The sequence below is a fragment of the Anopheles coluzzii genome, chromosome 3, assembly GCF_943734685.1.
Source record: "Anopheles coluzzii chromosome 3, AcolN3, whole genome shotgun sequence".
Taxonomy (NCBI): Eukaryota; Metazoa; Arthropoda; class Insecta; order Diptera; family Culicidae; genus Anopheles; species Anopheles coluzzii.
Genome location: NC_064671.1, coordinates 45,893,583 through 45,915,553, shown reverse-complemented (window position 1 = coordinate 45,915,553; position 21,971 = coordinate 45,893,583). Strand labels below are relative to the sequence as shown.

General features: G+C 37.4%; 1 protein-coding gene across 4 annotated transcripts in view; it reads right to left on the bottom strand.

Moving 5' to 3' along the window:
- The window catches only part of LOC120958619 (lachesin-like), a 73,344-nt gene extending 61,020 nt beyond the window's left edge, over window positions 1-12,324 (bottom strand). Inside the window, exons 1-2 of one of the 4 annotated variants that reach the window (XM_040381542.2) lie at window positions 11,787-12,324; window positions 9,516-9,897 (exon numbers count right to left, since the gene is read on the bottom strand). In XM_040381542.2, coding sequence (XP_040237476.2) covers window positions 9,516-9,621 — 106 coding nt within the window. In that variant the 5' untranslated portion in view covers window positions 9,622-9,897; window positions 11,787-12,324. The remainder of the gene's footprint in view (window positions 1-9,515; window positions 9,898-11,786) is intronic. The other 3 variants (XM_040381541.2, XM_049608744.1, XM_040381543.2) reach the window with 3 other exon arrangements.
- Between the last annotated feature and the right edge of the window lie 9,647 nt (window positions 12,325-21,971).

Here is a 21,971-nt window from a genome sequence, read left to right as displayed (position 1 = left end):
CCGATCCAATGGCACAAAACGCTCAACGGCCGAAAAGTGTTGGAAAATCGTTGCTCTTTTGTTGACGCAGGATTCAAATTTCTTGCACCGCGTGGCCGGTTTCTAGCCGACTGCGGCTTGTCGTTCGATGTCATTTGAAATCAATTACCAAGTTCGTCCCTCGCCGACGTCAAACCATCCTCAAAAAAAGGCCCCTGCAGTGATGATGGCTGTGAAACACTCGACTGACATTGACACTTGTGCCTGTTGTCATGTCGCGGGAGGATGAGATTGAGCCACCCGGGCTCGGTTCACACATTGGACAAAGTTCATATTCGTTCATTAAGTTTGTCCTGGTTTTCCCGTCGGAGTCAATTTTGTCGCCCGATTTCCGCCCATAGCTGCTGCCACCAGTTGCTATTGTAGCTTTTGATTCGTGACAGGAAAAAAAACAGGAAAATCACCGAAGGCGACTGGGGACTGTTTGTGCCAACCCAGCCCGACCGGCGAACGGTGGGCGGGAAAAACAATTTACGGACGCCAAATTAAAAGCCACTCCTGTGAATGGTTTTAATCATTTAATACTCCTGGCTGTAAAATTTAATATTTTATTAAACAACGAATGCATCGCCCACAGTAGACGCGTTGTGGATGAAAATGCACATGACTGTTCGGTTGATATGTTGGTGTTTTTTAAACCTTTTTTTGCCGTTATAGGATGTTACGTTTCACATGTGAGCTTATGTTGCTATCGGTGGAAAGATAAATGGCATTGTTGGTGGATATAAGGTTTCCTGTGTCGGGAGCAGGATGATAATAATGCGTTTTATTTTTGAACCGTGCTTCAATTGAGAGTTTTTATGTGTGCGTATGTGTCTTTTGTACTTTTTTTTCAAACAAATTTCATTCACTAGCTGAAATAATCCCTCAATTTGCAGAAACTATAATTATTAAGGTAAAAAAGAACAGTAACAACCGAATTACTTAAAGTTCGTAATGTAGATAAAATAGTATTGTTTAAGATAATATTTAATTGTCTAAAAATAAACGTTTCTAATTAATAAATAACATGTTTAGTGAGTATATAGATTAAATTAAATAATCAAAGAATTAACAAATATAAAAAAAAGAAATAACAAATATATCAACAAGTCAATATAAATAAATAAATAAAATATTAATAAATAAACAGTAAAATAAGAAAACGTATGAACTAATTCATTGTAAATTTAAAATGGACTTTCATGATTATGAGTTCTTTTTCTCAGGCAAGAGCAAACACATGCTATTAAAGCAGTTGCAGTATTAGTGAACAGCAAATATTCGAATCATAAGTAAAAGCCATAAGTTTAAAGTTAATTATGAAACAGAAAAATGTGAAGCCATCAAGAAGCATTTTGAAAATGCACACTATATAACTAGCCAGTATACGAGCCCTGTAGAAAATAAAGTTAATAGGATCGTAAATAACTTTTTCCGTACTAACCCTGATGCTAATTTTACCCCTGCAAATTTCATCAAACCTTCAGATATTATTAAAACAATAAAACAAATCAAAAGCAAAAAATCAGCTGGACTAGACAAAATTAATAATACATTAATAAAAAACCTTCCAAGAAATGTTATAATATACCTAAACCTTATAATGAATAGTTCCCTAAAGCTAGGTTATTTTCCATCGAGTTGGAAAATAGCAAAAGTTGTTCCCATTCCTAAAGTTGGAAAAGATCTCAGTTTGGCTTCAAATTATAGACCGATAAGTTTACTAAGTTGTCTGGGAAAATTATTTGAAAAACTTATCGTTAAAAAATTAAGAACTTATGTAGAAAACTCAAATATCATTCCTAAAGAACAATTTGGATTTCAACCAAATTTATCAACTACTCACCAACTAAAAAGACTAAAATCAAATATAACTTTTAATAGAGCTCTTAAAAAATCTACCGGGATCGTATTGCTAGATACAGAAAAAGCTTTTGACACTATATGGCACAATGGGTTACTTGCAAAACTGATCAAACTCAAATTCCCAAACTATTTGATTCATATTGCACGAAGTTTTATTACTGATAGGAAAAATAAAGTGACAATAAATTCCACCTATTCTGAAGCTTATACACCAGGAGCGGGCGTGCCGCAAGGAAGCATTCTTTCACCACTACTGTTCAATATATACATTTCTGATTTCCCAAAAATGAAGAATTGTGTACAATACCTATTTGCTGATGATGTTGCTATTACTGCCTCCGGAAAAAGACCAAACACAATTATTAAAAATCTTAATTCAGCGCTTGATGTATATTCCAAGTATTGCCTAAAATGGAAACTTAAGATTAACGGTGACAAGTCCGAAGCTATGTTTTTCACGCGTTTTACAAGTACTAGAAAAAATCCTAGAAGACAGCTCAAAATTTCAAATACAGATATACCGTGGAAATTAGCCGTAAGATATCTTGGCCTGATTTTTGACAAGAGATTAACGTTCAAATCACATATCGAAAATACTGTAATTAAATGTGAAAAAGTATTTCGTAGCTTATATAGTTTAATTAATAGAAAATCTAAGTTGAATATAGGCAATAAAATATTATTATATACATCCATAATAAGACCTATCATCACATATGCTTCGCCTGTTTGGAACAGTTGTGCTAAAACACATAAATTGAAACTACAAAGAACACAAAATACAGGGTTTCCCACGATTTATTGGTTGGTTCCCACGATTTATTGGTGCGTTCCCACGATTTTTTGGTCATTTCCCATAATTTTTTGGTAGCAACCCACGATTTATTGGTCGGTTCCCAAATATTATTGGTCGGTTCCCAAATATTATTGGTCGTTTCCCAAATATTATTGGTCGGTTCCCAAATATAATATAATATAATACCGACCAATAATATTTGGGAAACGACCAATAATATTTGGGAACCGACCAATAATATTTGGGAACCGACCAATAAATCGTGGGTTGCTACCAAAAAATTATGGGAAATGACCAAAAAATCGTGGGAACGCACCAATAAATCGTGGGAACCAACCAATAAATCGTGGGAAACCCTGTAAGTTTCTGAAAACAATACTTAATGTACCACCATGGTTCAGAACAAGAACTCTTCATTCAATTTGCCAGGTTCCCTCAATCGAAAAATTCACGGCAAAAATAGTTCAAAAATTCAATTCAAGATTCATAAACAGTAACTTAGACGGGCACAATTAGAAATAATTAAAAATCTTGTCTAATCCTACAATACCACCTAAAATCCACAATCCCAAAATCCCAATACTCCTATTGCATTGATAACGTTAAATCAAGTATAAGAACTTAAAATTGAACAGTATAGGAAATCCATAACGTTAAGAATTAGACTCTAAGTAAGTTAAGTAACAATTTTTTTTTCTTTTGAATGTGAGGTAGGTTTTTGATGAAAACAGTTTTCCTACTCAAGTTTAAAACCCCATGATGGATAAATATTATGTTACAGTCAGCTAAGCCAAGAACAGTTTCAGTTAGCGAGGAAAAATGAAATTGAACCCACTATTTACCGAATTTCGAATCGTCATTGTAAAACACAGATAATTATCTCAGAAATACATTACTACTACTACTACTACTACTACTAAAGTTGATTATAAGGTATCTTATTTAGTTGAGCCCTTTCTTATTACATACCAATTTCAACAATAGCCGGCTCACAATTATCCTGCTACACTTATCCTACATACCGTGTTACAAATTATTACAAACCCCCAACACATGAATAACATGGATTTGCTCTCATTCCACACAGACGTTGTGTGTACATCATGTAGAGTTATTTAAAAGCAGGGAAAGGAAGAGCAACTCTTCTTCACAGCGAACAAAAAGCATGGGAGGCTGAAGACATGCATTATGAATTTAATTCAACTCATTCAGGATCGTTTTTGGGAATTGTGAAAACTCATTAGAGATTTATGGGACGTGATAATAGATAATCAAAGTTATGAATAAAGCATATTAAAACAAGCTGAACCCATGAGCAAACAGCAAGCCCCAGTAGAAACTGCTGACAATTGCCATGAAGCGCGGAGGGAAGTTCAGATGGAAAACAGATGATCCAATTATGCTTATCTCGGGTGTTATATCATCATCCATTGTTTTGGGTGGTGTTACCAACAGAGATGTGTGATACTGTTTGCAAAAACCGTTTCCAGATTTCTCACTAGTCAATCAACAGCGAGTTCAGAACTCCAAGGCTATAAGTATGCGAAGAACGATGTAGCATGGGATATGCATGAAGCATTAATTATTTACGGGGCTTTGGGAAAAATCAGTCAATGATATAAGTACATTTACAGAAATTTGATTTATTTGGTTTGAAGGCGATACAAAAATCTTACTGTGGAACTTATTTTGTGATGCAATGAGAGTTACTTTTATCACAACATTTCTTTGCACAGTTTTACGTTTTACTAAATAAAAATATTTAAAGATAACAACAATTAATCGTCATTCATATCGATTGATCATGTAGACTTATTAGTTTCTACGTTGAGAACGGCAATGGTAGTTGTCGATGGAAGCCGAGCTATGCCAACACGAGAAATTTGTATTGTATTTTAAATGTATATAAATGTATGCAATAAATTTTACTGATATTTTTGAGTGACTACACATTACAGAACGCGCCAATCAATATTTATTTATTTATTTAATTACTAGTCTGGCCTACATAACTATTCTCGATTTTTCACTGAAATTGAACTGAAACAGAAATTAACATCATACAAAACATGGTGATAATGAATTACAAACAGGTAGCTATGACGAAAGTGAAAACGGTAAATAAATACATAAATACATAACTTAATGCTTCTGATCATCAATTGTGCCTCGAAGAATCATTTTAAGATTGTTTACACTAACGTTAAAATCGACAATTTTGTATAAAGCGCTATATGCATTAACCATTAGAAGTAAAGGGTCTTTAAAGCCAAATTCCGTCGTCCTGAAATCAGTACTAAATAGAGCTTGTGGCCTGAAACTCCTGCTAGGGGCCTGAAAATGATTTTTTTAGAGAATGGACGGGGCGTCAATGACCTTATGTAAGAAAGTGCACTGAGCCGTAATTCACCTGTGTTCGAGGGTTTCCAGTTCAGAAAGTAAGCACCTGCTTCGGCAAATTCAGACTACCACAGGACGCGTGTGAATTTTCTTTGGATTGATTCTAGCCGTTCAATTCTGTATTTTTGAGTTGGTATCCATATTATTAAAACAAACTCTATATAGTAAATTAATTGCATTGTTTAGTATTAATTATGCGTTCTGAATTGGATAACAGTCTATACAATGACGATATTGATTAACTTTTCTCATTTAGCTGCTACTTTAATGATCCGTTTGACCCTCTTCTTATTGAATAAATTTATAATATATGTTGGTATAAACATGAATGATGGGATCACTATTTATGTGTGGAGTACAAACATTTAATAGTTATTTACTATGTCACTTTCAGATTCCAAAATTCTTTAAATTTGTTTACAAAATTTTTGTTTTTTATTTATAAACTGACTTTTGTCATTTTGTTTTATATTTCATGAATATCGATTACAGACTTGTTATGGTTTTATCTCATTGTACATAAAAAAGATTATTTAGAAATTGTTTTCATCCAATTGACCAAGATAGTGTTTGTTTAATGATCTTGTAATTGCATGGCAGTACAATATCGTAGCGAAATGCAAATAAAATGGTTTACCAAATCCCATTACACCAGCTTGTAGGTGATTGTGGTTATTTGAAGATTGCAAGGAATTTGCTTCATTACCATACCACTCGAAGAGTATTGTTGAAAATCGAGAAGCAACCACGAGAGGATGATTAAGCTGGGGTGCGCCTCCAACCCGCAGTCTGCCATTTTGCCGTTCGATTACTGAATGTGACCACAAGAATGGGGTTGATTGAATCATCGTCTCTTGTCGCTCTACGCTAGTGCGTCGGGCGTAGCGTGCAAGGGCACTGAAAGCAAGCAAGCATATCCTAACGTTACGGCGAACGTTAACATCTGTCGAGCATAAGTAGTAAAATCAACTCTTAAAAGCAACACTGCACGGATGCAACGTATCATTTTACACCAGCACACAAGCTAAACGGCTGCAAGTGGACGTTCTGCTAGCAATATAAAGTGCTTTAAGGGTACTCCGGTGCAGAACGATACTCAACGAACCAAAATTCATTCGAAAGAAAAACGATGCGCTGGCCACCGTAACCACGAGAGTGTGTGTGTTCGTGCCGTCTACAGATTTCGATGTTTCGTAACAGAAGCCAGCACCCGGCGGATCACCCCAAGAGCTTCCAAAAAAGCCACATGTTGGTGTGTCGTATTTATGTAAAACATGACCGCATAGCATCGTGATAATGCCACCGCACACCGTGGACTAAGTAAGGGTGCTGGCGCACAGCCGAAGTGTAGTACGTGTCCTGTTCAGCATGGGATTTTGGTCGAAGTTGGTGCTATCGTGGGGCAACACATCAGACTAGTATGTCTTTGCATCAAAGGACACAACGTGCAAGAACACGTCATCATCGATTGAGTGAACGCAACGTATGTTACCGAAGAGTGGTATGGATTTTGTTTGCGCCTGTTCTTTGTGCCAGTGCAGTGTGAGCATAATATCCAAGGACATATGCCTACGGTCAAGTGGATGTCTACCGGTGTCGCCTATGTAAGAAAAACCAATTGAAGATACTGTGGTTCTAAATCATCAATGCAAAACTCGTGATACAAACGTGACTTAGTACGGTGGGTTTTTTTTACATCGCAACACTGTTTTTGCCTCACTACAATTTATACGGGGAAAAGAAGCACAGCAGCGCCACATATCGTCGGCTGTGTCTGATGACTTTTCCATCGACATGACGATTTCAAGAATCGGTATCGTTAAGGTCAGCTGATGGGCAACCGAATGCTTTTGATTGACGAAGCGTGATAGGATTGAGTTTAGCAGTGTAAAAGGATAATTTCCAAAAAAAGGGTAACCTGGTTGTGGTGTACGGCTTATGTGGCATGCGTATCGTACCATACAAACGGCATCATGCGTAGCAAGTGGGGCGATGCGCTATATTGACCGTCACATCTGATTATTATCTTTTGTGACAAGTGGCCACGTAGCGATGCCCTTCATCGGGGTTGGTAGTGTTAGTAAATATGGGATTTTGTCTACCATCGTTCGTGATGCCGATATACTGAACAAGCTAGAGCGATGGTAGCTACTGCGTAAGGAACAGCTGGTTATGATGGCATATAAGCGGTCATCGTTTTTAGAGGCATCTACTTTGAGTCTGGTGTAGTGGTTGGTTTGCGGTCATCGTTTTTAGAGGCATCTACTTTGAGTCTGGTGTAGTGGGGGTTTGCAATGAGTAAATTTTTGAAGGACATTAAAGGTATGACGGAAAGCAACGTGCATTAAACAAACATTGGGGCCCTTCACGATTCTAGTTAGGTTTTTTATATGGAGTTTGACAGTTGGAGGCTGAAATCATGTACACACTCCATACAAAACCACATACAAAACTACCTGCAATTTTCAGTCCAGATTATTTTAGCCTTAAGGCTAGAATTAGATTCGAGTGCCTTCTCGAAAAAATGGCAAAACAAGGTGGTGTTTACATTTATTCCAAGGTGCACTAAAGAGATCTGGTGATGGAATCCAGAATCAAAGTGTATGTAGTACAGGTTGTTTCATAGCATGTTTTTATAACCAAATTTGAATATCACTTTTTGACAGGATGGGTGAATTTTTTTGTTCAAACAAGCTTTCGGGAGGCAGAAACAAAAGCGATAAAAATCAGGCTTCTGAATTCATACACCTTGGGATAAGCCCACCTGTATATTATTCCCACTTGGATAGCTACTCGAAAACTGCTATACAATCAGTGTGATCAGAAATACCGATATTTGATATGCCTACTGACTCACATATGAGTCTCCTAAAACTACCGGTTTTTCATTTATTCTACCGAAAATCACAGATTTCTTTGTAATACTGACCAAAAAGTACGTACTTCATGAGATGCGATGATATCGGACGCGCCGGTAAAATTTTGAATGGGATTTGACAGATAATGGAAGACGTGCGATTTGTTTCATACGATGGAATCAATTCAGGAGTCAATTATACAGGATTTGTAGAAACAATCTCTAATGTATGTTTTTTTTACCATTAAACTTACCAATTCATCCAAATAATCGAAATAGCTGCTGTCAGCTCATTCTATTTAGCACTGTCCTTCTATTTAGCACTGTGTCCAGAAACAAATGTGCATCTCAATCATTCGTTGGGTTAGAATCCCTAGTACAATTTTCAGATCGACACTTCAGAAAGGCCTCATGTGACTGCTATGAAACAAATCTAAAATCTCCTTGAAATAGATAAAGGATGTATTTTCTCGTGCTACTGAACTTTAGTTGGGCAGAATAGATATCTCCCCCCCCTCAACAACCTACCGAACACTTTAAACCGACCTCAACACTTCAAAACCTACCGAAAACTTCCGAAATAATCTTAAACGGTAAACGGTAAACAGCCAGGCTGAAATTTCAGCCAACGAACTTAAAACGGAAAGCGACCCATTGTCTTGTCTTATTTGATGAATAACGATTTCCAAATAAACAATTGTATGTGCAATGTGATTTGCACTACAGAAAAATTTATGGTTTTAAAGGCTGTTTTTTGTGTATTTCGTTTATCAAGCGAGTTGGTTTTTCAAATACGCTGGATTATGTTACATATGTTAAAAGTTAAAGACGGTGATTCAGGATGATAGTCTCTTGATATAGGCGTGATAGAAGCGACTACTATTAGTGATCAAACGTTATTCGATGAACATAAATGATATAATATTGAAATGATAATTATCTCTTTTTTTAATTCAGCAATACTCCCTGTTAAATGAGAAAATGTATGAATCTTACACTTCTTCAAGCGTATATTAGCGCTTATTCGCTAATATGCCGAAAAAAAAGACCTATCTTATGTTAGCTGATGGTTTCTATAGCCTACGGCAAATTTTGAACTTATATTTGTTTTCTATAAGCCCAACTGTTTACAAATCTTTACGCTTGATTAGTGATTTTAATGAGCATCGCGCTTAAACAGCCATTTCTCGGCATAATTATGTAGCAATTATTATGCAGGCGATAATTTCGGTGGCTTCACAAGCGAAGTTACAAATTAATGTAGATTACATTCGAAACGGTTCCCAAATGCGTCGGTATAATCGAGCCCGCACACATTGACTGTCGGGGTGTCTTCAAGTGACAGTAGCACAGTTTGTATGAATATCAAATGAAGTTCTCTTGTGGGGTTACGGGTGCGGTGCTGGTAGACAGATTTCCAGTTTTTCCGGAACGTAGCGCCACCGTCTGCTCCCAGCAGAATAATTACAATTTTGATATCGTTACGCGGGGTATGTGTCGGGGAAAAAGGCGTCTCGCCGCAGGGGAAACTTGTCGAATATTACAACACACTCGTGCGCCTTCCGGGTCACTTACCGTTAGTTGCAGGTGCCGTCCCTGTTTTGCTCGTAGTGTTAGAAGAGACCCCCGACGTTGCTAGAAGCATGAGGAAGAGGGCCTCGAATGTTTGTAGGCCGCTCATCAGCTGTTCAGTGGTAGTGCCCTTCTCATAGCACGATGCTATCGATCGCACCTCGAGCCGGTTGTACCGCTAGTGTCGCTAAACTTTGCACAGATTTCACGCTGGGAGCTCTTTAAAATATTCGTTTGCTAAGGTTTGTTAAATTTGCCGACTACGGACACCTCACTTTGTAGGGCAGGAATTTCAACTGGCCCTCAAAACATGCTGAAACACTTTAACTGAGCCACTGAACGAGCACTTCCCAACGCAATTAGTATTAAACAGCTTAGGTGAAAACTGACAGGTACAAGGTGTTACAAGAACGGCATTAGCATCTTTCGTTCATCAACGATAGAGACGATGGAAGTGAAGTATGAAATGAAGCTAATTTTGGAAAAATGAATGTTCATTAGCATGGCTTAATACTCTGTCAATTTGTCATTATAGAGGCAACGTTATAGAAAGTGTTTGGAAAACATGGGATGTTGGTTTAAATTTTAATGTTTCTGATATAATAATTTGAATTTTGAGATGAGTTTTCATACTGAATTTCTTATTACATCTACAAACTTTGAATTTTTCAAATCTTCTTAAAAACATTGAAAATCTTATCTCTTCAAGTTAGGTTTGTGTTTGATCTGTGAGATAATTTAGAATGTAAATAGGATTCAAATGCATTCCTGTTTTTTTAAAACACAACATCAATTTACAATTCGTTAAACTGTATAACTTAATTGACCAAGGACACATAATATTGTTGTTGGTTTATGTTTCAACGCGATATATCAGTAATTTAGGTTTAAGAGGAACATGCTCCAAAGCAACGATAATAAACACTCAAAGCAATTCAATGTTGGTCTATTCTTTTTTTAAAATTTTTCTAAAAAACACTTTCATTTCATAACTAATACCAAACAGTAGTTCTCAAAGCACAATAAAAAAAGGAACGAAAACATTTTGTGATCACGATGCCAATTTCATCTAACAAACGCTCCTCCAAATCCACTAGCCGTCCACAATGATGTACATTAGTTTGGTATAATTTATTTCAATTTACTGCCACATGTCGTCTGATGCAACAATAAAAATAAAGAATTAATTGCTACGCTTAATTGTTTGCTTCTCGTCTGCCACTGTTCACCGTATCGCCAGTGTAGCTGTCAACATGGCCACAAACCACGGCCAAACCGAAACGGCGCAATTAGGTTTTACAACAAATTTTACACACATTTCTCCACCTTGTACGCACACTCATTTCCGGGAGCGCATTTCCGTTCGCGCACTGTTCCCATATCGGCTCGTATACGTGGATTAATTAGTTCAGATGCAATTGCCCCAACCCGGTGGCTAACGTTGACGTGCGACCGGTAACCGTTGCGGGCTGACGCTGTGGTCTGCGTTGCTAACGTGCCTGCCACATTGTATCGTTTGCTGTTTTGGTTCCGATCGGTAGCAATGACGGTTTTGGGGTTTTTTTTGCAAGGGAAATACACACTCCCTTCAGAATGCGAACGAAAATTGCTGTACATTTTAAGTTTCGTATGTTTTAATTCACACAGACACACGTTCTCATATATACACACACCCTCATTTACACTTGAGCACACACACGCGCACACTGATAGAACTGGTAAATATTTTCCCAACACCCGTTCATTAGCCTAAATTTAGATCCATCGTTGCGGGAAACCCGCGTTGGCTGTTGTGTTAAATATTTACTTAAAAACTTAATTAATTACTACCGATACCGTAGCCGCAAAAGCGATCGATTATAATGGAATGGTTTCCGGTTTCTAATTGACGGTAGATGCAAAAGATATGTGTTTCAGCTAATCGGATGGCCTTGTTGCCGCACTATAAACTTCAGGCTTTGCACGAATCACTTAGTTCAAGGCAAAGTGAACACAACGGTAACAACTACGGGGTTTGATGTTTTTGTAACGTAATGCGATACCCTCGAATAAACTAAGGTGCGTTCTGCACGATGAGTTCATTAGGATAATTAGAAAGAACTTTTTATAGATTTTGTTTCTCCCATCCACTAGCTTAGATAAAACTAGAGTAACAGAGAAGCACTTCCGACGCTTTCAAATCAGCTACGTTGTTGCGGTTTTTCGCGGCGCTTGGTAAATCATCTGATTGCGTGGCTTCGATTTGAGGTGCGTCTGACGCCACAAGCAACGAACCCTAGGTGCGGTTATGACGAGGCAACTTCTGCTATTTCCAAGCGGAACTTCCGGACAGCGCAACGTTTTACGAACTGTTGCCGTTTGAATCTTGCTGAGTACTGAACACGCCAAACCAAGTCACCAGCCGCTTTACGTTAGCTGCTCCATCTGGTAGCGTGCCACCAGCTGAATGCACTGCATCCTTGCAGTGAGCGAGAACGAAAGGGTGGAGGTTGCAGACGTACCTTTGGTCGCATTTCCCGTCAAACGCGTTTGCAGCGGGGGGAAATTTATGTCGTGGAGGAAAATTTCCCCATGCTCCGGTGAGAGGAAAATCCGGCTCGGCTCGTTTTTGAAATGCTGCTGGAAGGGATGATTTCAGTGTAGTGGGGGTTGTTAGCACGACCATTGCCGAACAATACGGGATTTCCCCTCTGCTTGGATCGGACGATGTTCGGTGGAGTTCGTTGACATTCGGGATTCAACTGACGGTACTGATGCCGTCCACTGATGATGATAGAAATGATCACGAACGGCACTGATGATGATTTCACCGAAAATGATAAGGATTCTCTTCTGATGTCTGACTGAGTCACAAGCCTTCGGGTGTTTTAGTAGGATAAGTTGTTTACAAGCGAGTGGATCGACATTACGAGAGCATCGTTTCTAACACGAATGTTGGTTTGACCGACGCATCAGCAATCCTTCATGATCATTCAAATTTGGAGTAGTGTGTTCCTCTTTGCAATTAAAATATTTTGCAGGAAACAAACAAAACTCATGATGATTAAATATAATCTCTATTAAAGTGTATCAAACGTATGCTCTACCGAGCTGGAGTCTGAACTCAATAAAACGTTATGGTTGTAATGGTTTACAGACAGACATATGAAAATATACAAATCGAAATAATTAAAAGCTTATTTCAATGATAATCTGTTTAGTTTAGTAGTCAACGTGGCCATGCCGGATTTTTTTCTAATTTTTAAAGGTTTATCTAGTTCTGCATCTTGTTTTTACATCTGGTTCTTCTCAAGCGTTATCAAGAGCTTTAAATTTCAATTTATTTGTTTGTGACACCAGTTTTATCCACCTTCGCACATAGAATCTGCCTCAAATTCTCGATGGAACCAAGATTTAGACTTCATGGAGGACATGCAAGGTGTTTCATACGATATTAGTTGAGAAATGTTTTTTGTATTGATTGTGTGTGTTGAGATGTTAGCCTGTAGGAACATGTTTTTAGTTTTCAAACCCCATTTTTTTAAAAGAAATATCCCAAAGTATTGATGAAGAATGTTAAAAAAGGTATCAGCCATAGTTGTACTTTCGATTCACACTAGTTTTTACGCTTCTCCTAAAGATAATCACCCCCTAGCTATCACATTGCAATTTTCGTATTTTACTGCCCGTTAGATGTGGCGTCCTTCAACTTCCTCGCTCGAGCTACAGCAATCTAACAAATCCAATTGGCTTCAATATGATCAAGAACATGCAGATATATCGTTAGATTGTTGAAAAACTGGTATTTGGACAGATAAGTCCAAATTAGAACTGATGTTCAAAAATAACTAGACGCGATCCAACAAACCTTTATGTATGAAGGGTGCAATGTGATGACCAGGGAGGGGTTTTCTATGCGAGGAGTGGGGAGCATGGTATGAATCGACAGCATAATGAAAGCTTATACCTATATAAGCATCCTGTGTGAATTTATCTGTTTTCTGTGAAAAATACGGAGCTAGTAAATAAATTTATGTTACAACAGGAAGACGACTCAAGTTATACACGAAGAATTTTTTATTTTTTTTTCATTCAAATCGAATAAAACTTCTTTAATGGCTCCTACTTAGTCTTAACTTTAATCCTATCGAGATTTCGTGTGCAAATTTTAATGCAAATGTAGTGAAAATGACGTGATTAAGAAATACAAAATATGTTAAAGCTCTGAAATACTCTTAGGAAGAATAAATGCCAAATATGTGCAAATAAAACGAAACTAAATTATGTCAAAGATCCTCGAACATGTAAAGAATGCGAGATGAACGCATATAAATTATAAGTTATATGTTATATTTGTTCAGAAAAATGTAAAATTGTAAGTAGTGGCCACTTTATATTGCCGGCCACTGTAATTGCTTTAAAATTGAAAAATGTAGTAAATAAGAACATTTACCAATTAATCGAAATCAATTTCGTTAAATGATACAGCACTTTAATACATGAAGAGCTTGTTTCTTCTTCTTCCTCTTTGGCTCAACAACCGATGTCGGCCAAGGTCCTCCTGTACCACTTGTGGGCTTGGCTTTCAGTGACTAATTGATTCCCCCCATAGTAGGATAGTCACAGTCCTACGTATGGCGGCGCGGTCTATTTGGGAATTGAACCCATGACGGGCATGTTGTTAAGTCGTATGAGTTGACGACTGTACTACGAGACCAGCTTAAGAAGAGCGAAGAGCTTGTTTCACGCAGGTAAAATGAAAGTTATCATAAAGGTTAGTTTAATTAAATTAAGAATATCACAGTAGGACATAATCAATGTTTTGATCTCAGTTGATCGATGATTAATCATTGAGATGGCGATAAACATGTGAAAAAATAATATCGAGATCAGTTCTATGCTAAGCCGTCATACTACAATCATGCATAAATAAATAATAAATACACAAATAAATAAACAACTAAATATAAATAAATAAAAATTAATAAACAAATAAATGAATACATAATTAAATAAATAAATGAGTAAAACATTAGTTCAGTTTAGATCAGACTATCAGTTTCAGTAAAATTGTCAAATATTTAGCTTCAAGAATTGTCCAATGCATTAAAACTTGGAATTTTGTTTGAAAAAATCATAAAGTGTATAAAAGTACCAAATTTAATCAAAAATACCGTGTATTCAAATGTATAACGTTTTAAGTCTGCGCTATTTAGCGTTGATGGCGGATATTGGATTCAATAAATGAAATTAAATGAAATTACATTTTATCTGAAATAACATGAAATTAGACTCACGCATATTTCTCTGGAACGCATAAACCACGATTCTCGGGAACGGACAGTATATCTTACGTTAACAATTACCAGTACCCGTAATCATGAATAAAATTAGTTGTAATTTAATTTTCCCACTAGCAGGTAAAGACGATTATTATTATTGCTATTAATTTATTATCAACACTCGTCCGCCACGCGGGCTTGACGAGCTGCTTTGAAAACTTAGTACATATTTAATACATTGTTAATCTTATGAATAGTGTACGAAATGTGGACAAACATTAGAAACATAATATCACAAATTATTTCCTTTTCCGTGATTAGCTAAACCCTTGGAAGACTTTGTTTGTATGAGTTGTGACTCGTATTGAAATCAAAATACCTCGAAAATGTATTAAATTGTCGTATCATGGTCGATAAAGGAGCGTTGGCACCATATAATGTGTTGTGTCGGCGTTGGTATAAGATTTGAGACTGTCTCGATGTTTGGCGAGGTACAAGGAAACTAAGTTTTTCAAGAATTGATTGTGCATCAATCGTGTTTAATAAAAAGCCTGCAATGAAACTACTCTGAGGATTTCTACGCCTGACTTCCAACTTCTCGAGGCCAGCGTGCGAAACAGCGTGCTGAGTAGGGTGGTAAATTATTTCTGTCCCTGCAATGTAGTCATCAAATGGCGTATCTTGTTAATTTTCTATGCACTGCTTCGATGCTATTAGTACATGTGTCACTATAAGGGCACCATACGATAGAGCAATATTCTACCAAAGGTATCACAAGGCTACAGAATACGGTTGTTGGAGCATTGCTGGAGTCGAGCAGTTCAAAGCGGAGCGGAACAAATCCGTTCATTTTTTGAACTTGTTTACGCTGACATCACTAGCGGTTTAGATTTAATAAATAGATGACGTAAAGGCTTTTTCGTCCTCTTCTTCTCTGACAAATCGTCGTTACAAGATTGGTAATTATTGGTAGCTTAGAAAATAGAAAGAAACGCGCAAGACTTTATCCGAAATTCTCCTTCGAGTTAATAACGGTGTTAAGGCACATTGGATCGTTAAAGTCCCTCGTCATTTTAAATAGTTATCCTAAAGTTCTTTTTGCACGTCCAATGATTGGACTCCAATCATTTCTTCAAATTGTTACCTGAAGTCTAATTGAGTGTCCATGATCACCCCTAGATCATGTATGCTCTCCGTTATTTTGATACTAGTATTGTCAATTTTGTAAACACGCACGCGTAAAGGACAGGGCGTAACATTTTTGGATGCACAAAATCAGTAGGTTAGGCGAACACCAATTACTGAAACTCGACACAACATGTTGTAGCATTGCACGGGGTTTGTAGTCATTAAAAGTTTTAACGGACATACACAGTTTTACATCATACAGTCATACAGTCATCATACAGCGTACATAAGATACCAGTTGTCCGGTAGCAGTTCCGCTTAATCGTTCACAAAAAGTATAAACAACAAGGTCCCTAATTTGCTTCCCCTTTGGAGCATCTTGTTAATGGTCTAGATACGCAATGAACGTGTTTCACTTGGTTTTTTCTACCACATAAATATGATCGTAGCCACTGTAGATAAGGAACTGGAAGAGCTAATCTTTGGAGTTTCATCAATAGTAAGTTATGAGAAATGCCTTGAAGTCAGTGTAGATGCAATCTACCTGATCCATTCTACTCACACAATGGAAAACAAATTGCACCAGATGTGTGGCTGTGGATCTTCTCGGCATAAAACCATATAGGTCCCGGTTGATGTAGTTAGTGCATGCGTGTAAAACTGACTGATGTGTAATCAGTTCCATAACTTTGGATATGGCACACAATGAGGTAATTCCACGGCAATATACTGTTTTATTCCTGTCTCCTTTTTTGAACAGCAGATGTGAGACTAAAGCATTGCTGCATTTCTTTAAAATGTCCGAAGGAACTCCATGCGGACCGGGATTATATCCCAATTTAATTTTATTTAATGCTATATTGGCACTGTTGGAGGTAACAGATAGATGTTACATATTGATTGCGTTCTCTGGTGTATTGTCTAAGGCGTGTATTCTTCTCAGCCACTATATCACTATATACGTCTGGAAATCTTGATGCAAATACTTCGCAAATGTCATTATCGTGATCCGCCATAGCGTCTATATATTGAATGAAGGAACAGGTGATCTTGTCTTTACGCATTGAATTAAAATTTTTACATTGTATGTAAAGTTGGGTGCTGATCAAAGTTGCGTATAGCCTGATTTTACGTCGTTACAAACCCAGCAAAGCGCTGTTCGTCTAGGGAGCATTATTCACTGGTTTGCACTGAGGTACATGAGTTTTTCAAATATCAGTCAATATTTTGCTAAATGTATTTACCACTGCGTCTATAGATGTGTTTTTATTATATGTGACCTCCCAATTCATGTTTTGTATGGCGTAGCTTGTGGCAGAGAGATTGGATCGTCTAAAATTTAGTTTTTGTGTAGGACATCCATTTTGTTTGGCGGGTTTTCCAATAGGTGCGGTAACGGAAATCATGAATGGTGGGTGGAAAGTGTCCATTGGCAGGAGGTGTTCATCAGGAAGCAATGAACTTACAGTTGTAGACTGTGTTGCTTTGGACGTTCACGAGAACAAGGTCGATCATTTTGCCAAAAGTGTTTTCTATATTACTCATTCAATTTAGTAAAAACATCTGCGTAATATCGAAAAAAATGTTGTAACAAGAGGGTGCGGGCGATGATTCCGCCATGTAACCGCATTTTGATTGAAACCTCCCAATAACATTAAATTGTCGTTTGGGCGCATCTTTTCATAAAATGCTCCAAGTGACGAGGAAAGCCGCTGCATAATTTGTGGATCTGTACTCTTATTTGATGGAATATAAATATTGCCGATATAGAGAGCCCCCTTCTTCTTCTTCATTGGCACAACAACCGTTGTCGGTCAAGGCCTGCCAAGTACCCACTAGTGAAGTGAGCTTGGCTTTCAGTGACTTATTGTTACCATAGCAGGATAGTCAGTCCTACGTATGGGGGCACGGTCTATTCGGGGCTTGAACCCATGACGGGCATGTTGTTAAGTCGTACGAGTTGACGACTGTACCACCAGACCGGCCCAAAGAGAGCCCCCATTTTCATTCATACGCATTAAGGAATACGCAACGTGTTCCTTAATCCTTAGTCTAACACTCGCACGAGCGCAGGTTGCACGATACAGCGATAAGAACCTCTCCTCCGCCTGTGTACGTGCTGTTTGCTGTGTGGCGATCAGTTGTCAAATGTAACAGTTTGCACAAATGTTGCTGTGTTTACTTCCTTTTAATTATAAATAATATTAATTATAATCAAATTTTTGTACAAATAGACAATATTCATATTCATATTCATATTCATATTCATATTTCACAAATAGACAAGAAGAACTATTAGTTTGCACGAATATCATTTGGTTAATTACCGTATTGTAAGAAACAAGATTAGTACTAATGTACATGCGAATCGAAGAAGCGTTTACTTCCATTCCACTAATGAAATCTTATAGAAAACACTTGAAGATGCTTCATTTTCATGACGCATGATTAAACAGATAAATTTCACGTAACATAACGTTTATCTTACAATATATATTAAAATGTTAACATATTGCCTATCATTCAAACTGACCAATTGTAGGGGCCATTCTACGTAAAAATGACATAGATTATGTAGTACATTTTCACTTTCGCTCCTGTATCCACCCGTTTTTTGCTCCGAACGTTCCACACTTAATGCTATGTTTATACACAATTTGTCAAAATCATAACAGAATTTATTATCTCATAGAGCACACCCTCGGAAGCCGTGGTTCGTCGGCGTGCTCCATCGATAGCGAAGCGGTGCTCAAGCGAATAAAAACATTCTCAAGCAGGGAGGGAAGGGGAGGTACAGGAACAGAATGCCGAAAAGAACAACTATAAATCAAATTCAACCAGCATCGGCTTCTTGGAAGCAGTTTTCCATTCGGATGGAAAGCACACTTGTGGTACGCGTACGGTGGGTGGGCTTTCGTTTCCCGACTTATGCCAGGCTAAGTCCGGTATCGGCGTATCTGCGCATTGTGACTGCAAAAGAAAATTGTTTGACTGTTGGTGGAAACGGAAAAACCGGAACGGAACGGAACCGGATCGTGCAGGTGGTCAAACCGGTGGGAAAATATTCGCAAACATATAGCAAAAATGTTCACCCGGGTGAAACAAGACCAACTTCTGGCGATATGGCTAGAGATGGTTATGCTACTCGCCTCATCAAACGGCGTGTCCATTCGATCGTGTACACGTGCTTCCACAATAGAACAGAACGTCTTCAGTTTGCTGTTGCCACAACCTTTGCCGACTGTTATCCAAATGGGCTCTGTTTGGTTTTTTTCTTCTTCCCCCCCAAAAACCAATGTTATTGCACGTCTCCATGCGTTCGTTCATCCGTTCACTTTGCGTCAGAAGAAGGTCAGCATAAAGTCAACCTACCCTCTGGGCCAAACGTGTGTGGGATACGCATGTTTTCGCTGAAGGAGACGTTTTCCGTCAAAACGACATCATTCATTTTATAGAGCCACCCGCTGGAGTCTGGGAGCTCATCAAAAAGCTACAAAGAATGGAAATCGAGTATGAAGTAACAGAACTCGGATTCTCAGACGATAGATTCAGTAAAAAAAACGAACCAACATCCCATACCTCTACTCTTTCATGTATTTTGCTTCATCGCTATGAATGCTCCATTTTCGGTCGGTTTGGGATATTTGATCCAGAAAAGCGACCGGAAAGAATAAAAGGTTAAATTTAAGATTCATCCAAAAGATTAGATTACTAATGCGATTCAAATCAAACGCGCACAAAAACGGCTAAACGAAGGTCCTCGTTTCCGGTTAACGCTTGGGAAGACGCTGTTGTTGTCGGTGCTTGTGGATGGGGAAAGTTTTTATTAGTTTATTTGTTTCTTATTAGTGTTGCACATTTGCAAACCTTCTTCGTCAGCTTTATTTGCCAGATTGATGGAATAACAAACCGTGGCTTCTTAGTTAAATTAAAAAAAAACTATCAACTTTTATATGCTAAGTCTATGTTGAGAACATTAGTAAGCTTAGCAATTTGACGTCATTGAACTATGGAAATGTTTGTGTATTCTACACACTCAAGATTGTTTGTTATCTGTCATCAAAATCTTAATGGCCACGAATGGCGGAAAACTATACAAAACAGCAATTATGGAGGAATTTGATTCCTTGCCCTGAAATGCCTTTATCATGATATGTTCTGATTATAGGTTTGATTAAAAGATATGTGAAGCACAAGGGATTGCTTCGCTGAAGAATCGATAAAACTTTTGAATGGTTCTGTTCCGTATGATGTTTAGAAAAGATTTGGGGAGTTAAAATTTATTAGACCTTTATTTTATTAGTAAGTTATTAAAGCCTTACCTGATTTGTTATATACTGCTATCAATTAAATACTGCATCATTCTGCGGCCATCGGTATCAGGACACGGATTTTCATTTGTTTGTGTCAACAACAAACGGACCCGTTCGCTCACATGTGTTGACCAACTAACTATCCAACCCCCGTCGCGCGTCGTCCCGAATGGTCAAAGTTTTGTTTCATTTCATCATTAAATGGCATGTGATAAATAAGTTTTTGTCATTAGGATTGGTCTACTTTAGCAAAGTTTCCCACCCTGCAGCATAAACTTCGCCTTGGTGGAGTGTTTAAGCAGTGCCGCTGTCACACATCCACTTGTGACGCCAAACCGAACGAACCGGCATGATATAAAAGGAAGAATTTTATAAATTAATGATAGTGATTTCCGAATAATTTCTGGTATATAATTGGTATTTTGTTTAACTTTTCGATAATTTAACAAGCTTTATTTTAGTTAAACTTCAATATATACGAAGAACAAAATTTCTACCTCGATGGAAGGTTATTTGAAAACGGTTAATATATTTTATAATTATTTATAATATATTTTTTGCAACAAGCACATTGTTAGCAATGATCAATGCTACTGTGTAGCTATTATCTATCAGGTTGTAACTAAACAATTTTAAACAGAATATACATAAAAAACATCCAGCTGAACCGATGACTATGAACATTGCTATTCCCGTTAGTTGAATTAAATGCTTTGCTTTGTCAGTCAGAAACTTTTCCATTCCATCATTTTCTTATAAAAAAACATTCTTTCTTTTCGGATCTGGTTTCTTTAAAAAAATATTGTCCATTTGAAATAATGTGTTAAACAAGCTGAATTTTTAGCAAATATTGGATTATTCTGTTAACATGTATGTTAGTTTGTTTACACAATTTAAAATAAAATTCTATCGTTTAACTGTATACAGAATAGTAAACATATCATTTTCTAATAATACTACTACTACTTGACGCAACGACATACACGGACATGGAAACTTATACAAGCTTTCGAGACTTATTCATTAGCACGCAGCCGAATAGTAGGTCTTTACTACGGGGAGACGGTCAATTTTAGACTCGAACTCACAACGGGCATGTTATTAACAGGACGACTGTACGGGACTATCCAATTTTTTATTATATTTATTGCATTTAACTAAATATTAAAACTAGTTTTTAATGTGCCAACTTAAAAATTAAAATTATCCATTTGGAAATGTATTGAAAAAAGAAGTTGTAGGTTGTTGTATCCAACAGAGAGAAAAAAAGGATGATTTCTTACAGTAATGCATCAGATCAAATAGTCTAATCTTTCATTCCTGAACAATTTTGACTCAACTTTCCTAGAAAAAGTTGACAAAGCACAGCCAAGGAAGTTGATAAAGCATATTTTGCAGGTACTACGTTTACCGAGAAAGAATGTACGTCCAAAAAGACACCTCACACTTAACCGGAAAGCGGAAAATCTGTACAAAAAATACAGCGGAACAGTAAAGCAGAAGTATTTTTCTTTCCTTCTGTGCCGGTTTGCAAGTAGCTTTGATTAGGAGAGCAAGCTTGAGCTACAATGAATATAATATGAAAAGGTGGTGTGGTGTTTCGACGCGTGCATTCAAATAAAAAACAACATTTGTTGAATCAAGCACCGTGTTTGTTCCGGAAGCCGGAGTTATCGTTCAGCTCTGCCGAGTTTTATACAAAATAGCGATAAACAGCTAACAAAGAATGTCAAATACGCATTCACAATGCCGCAGCA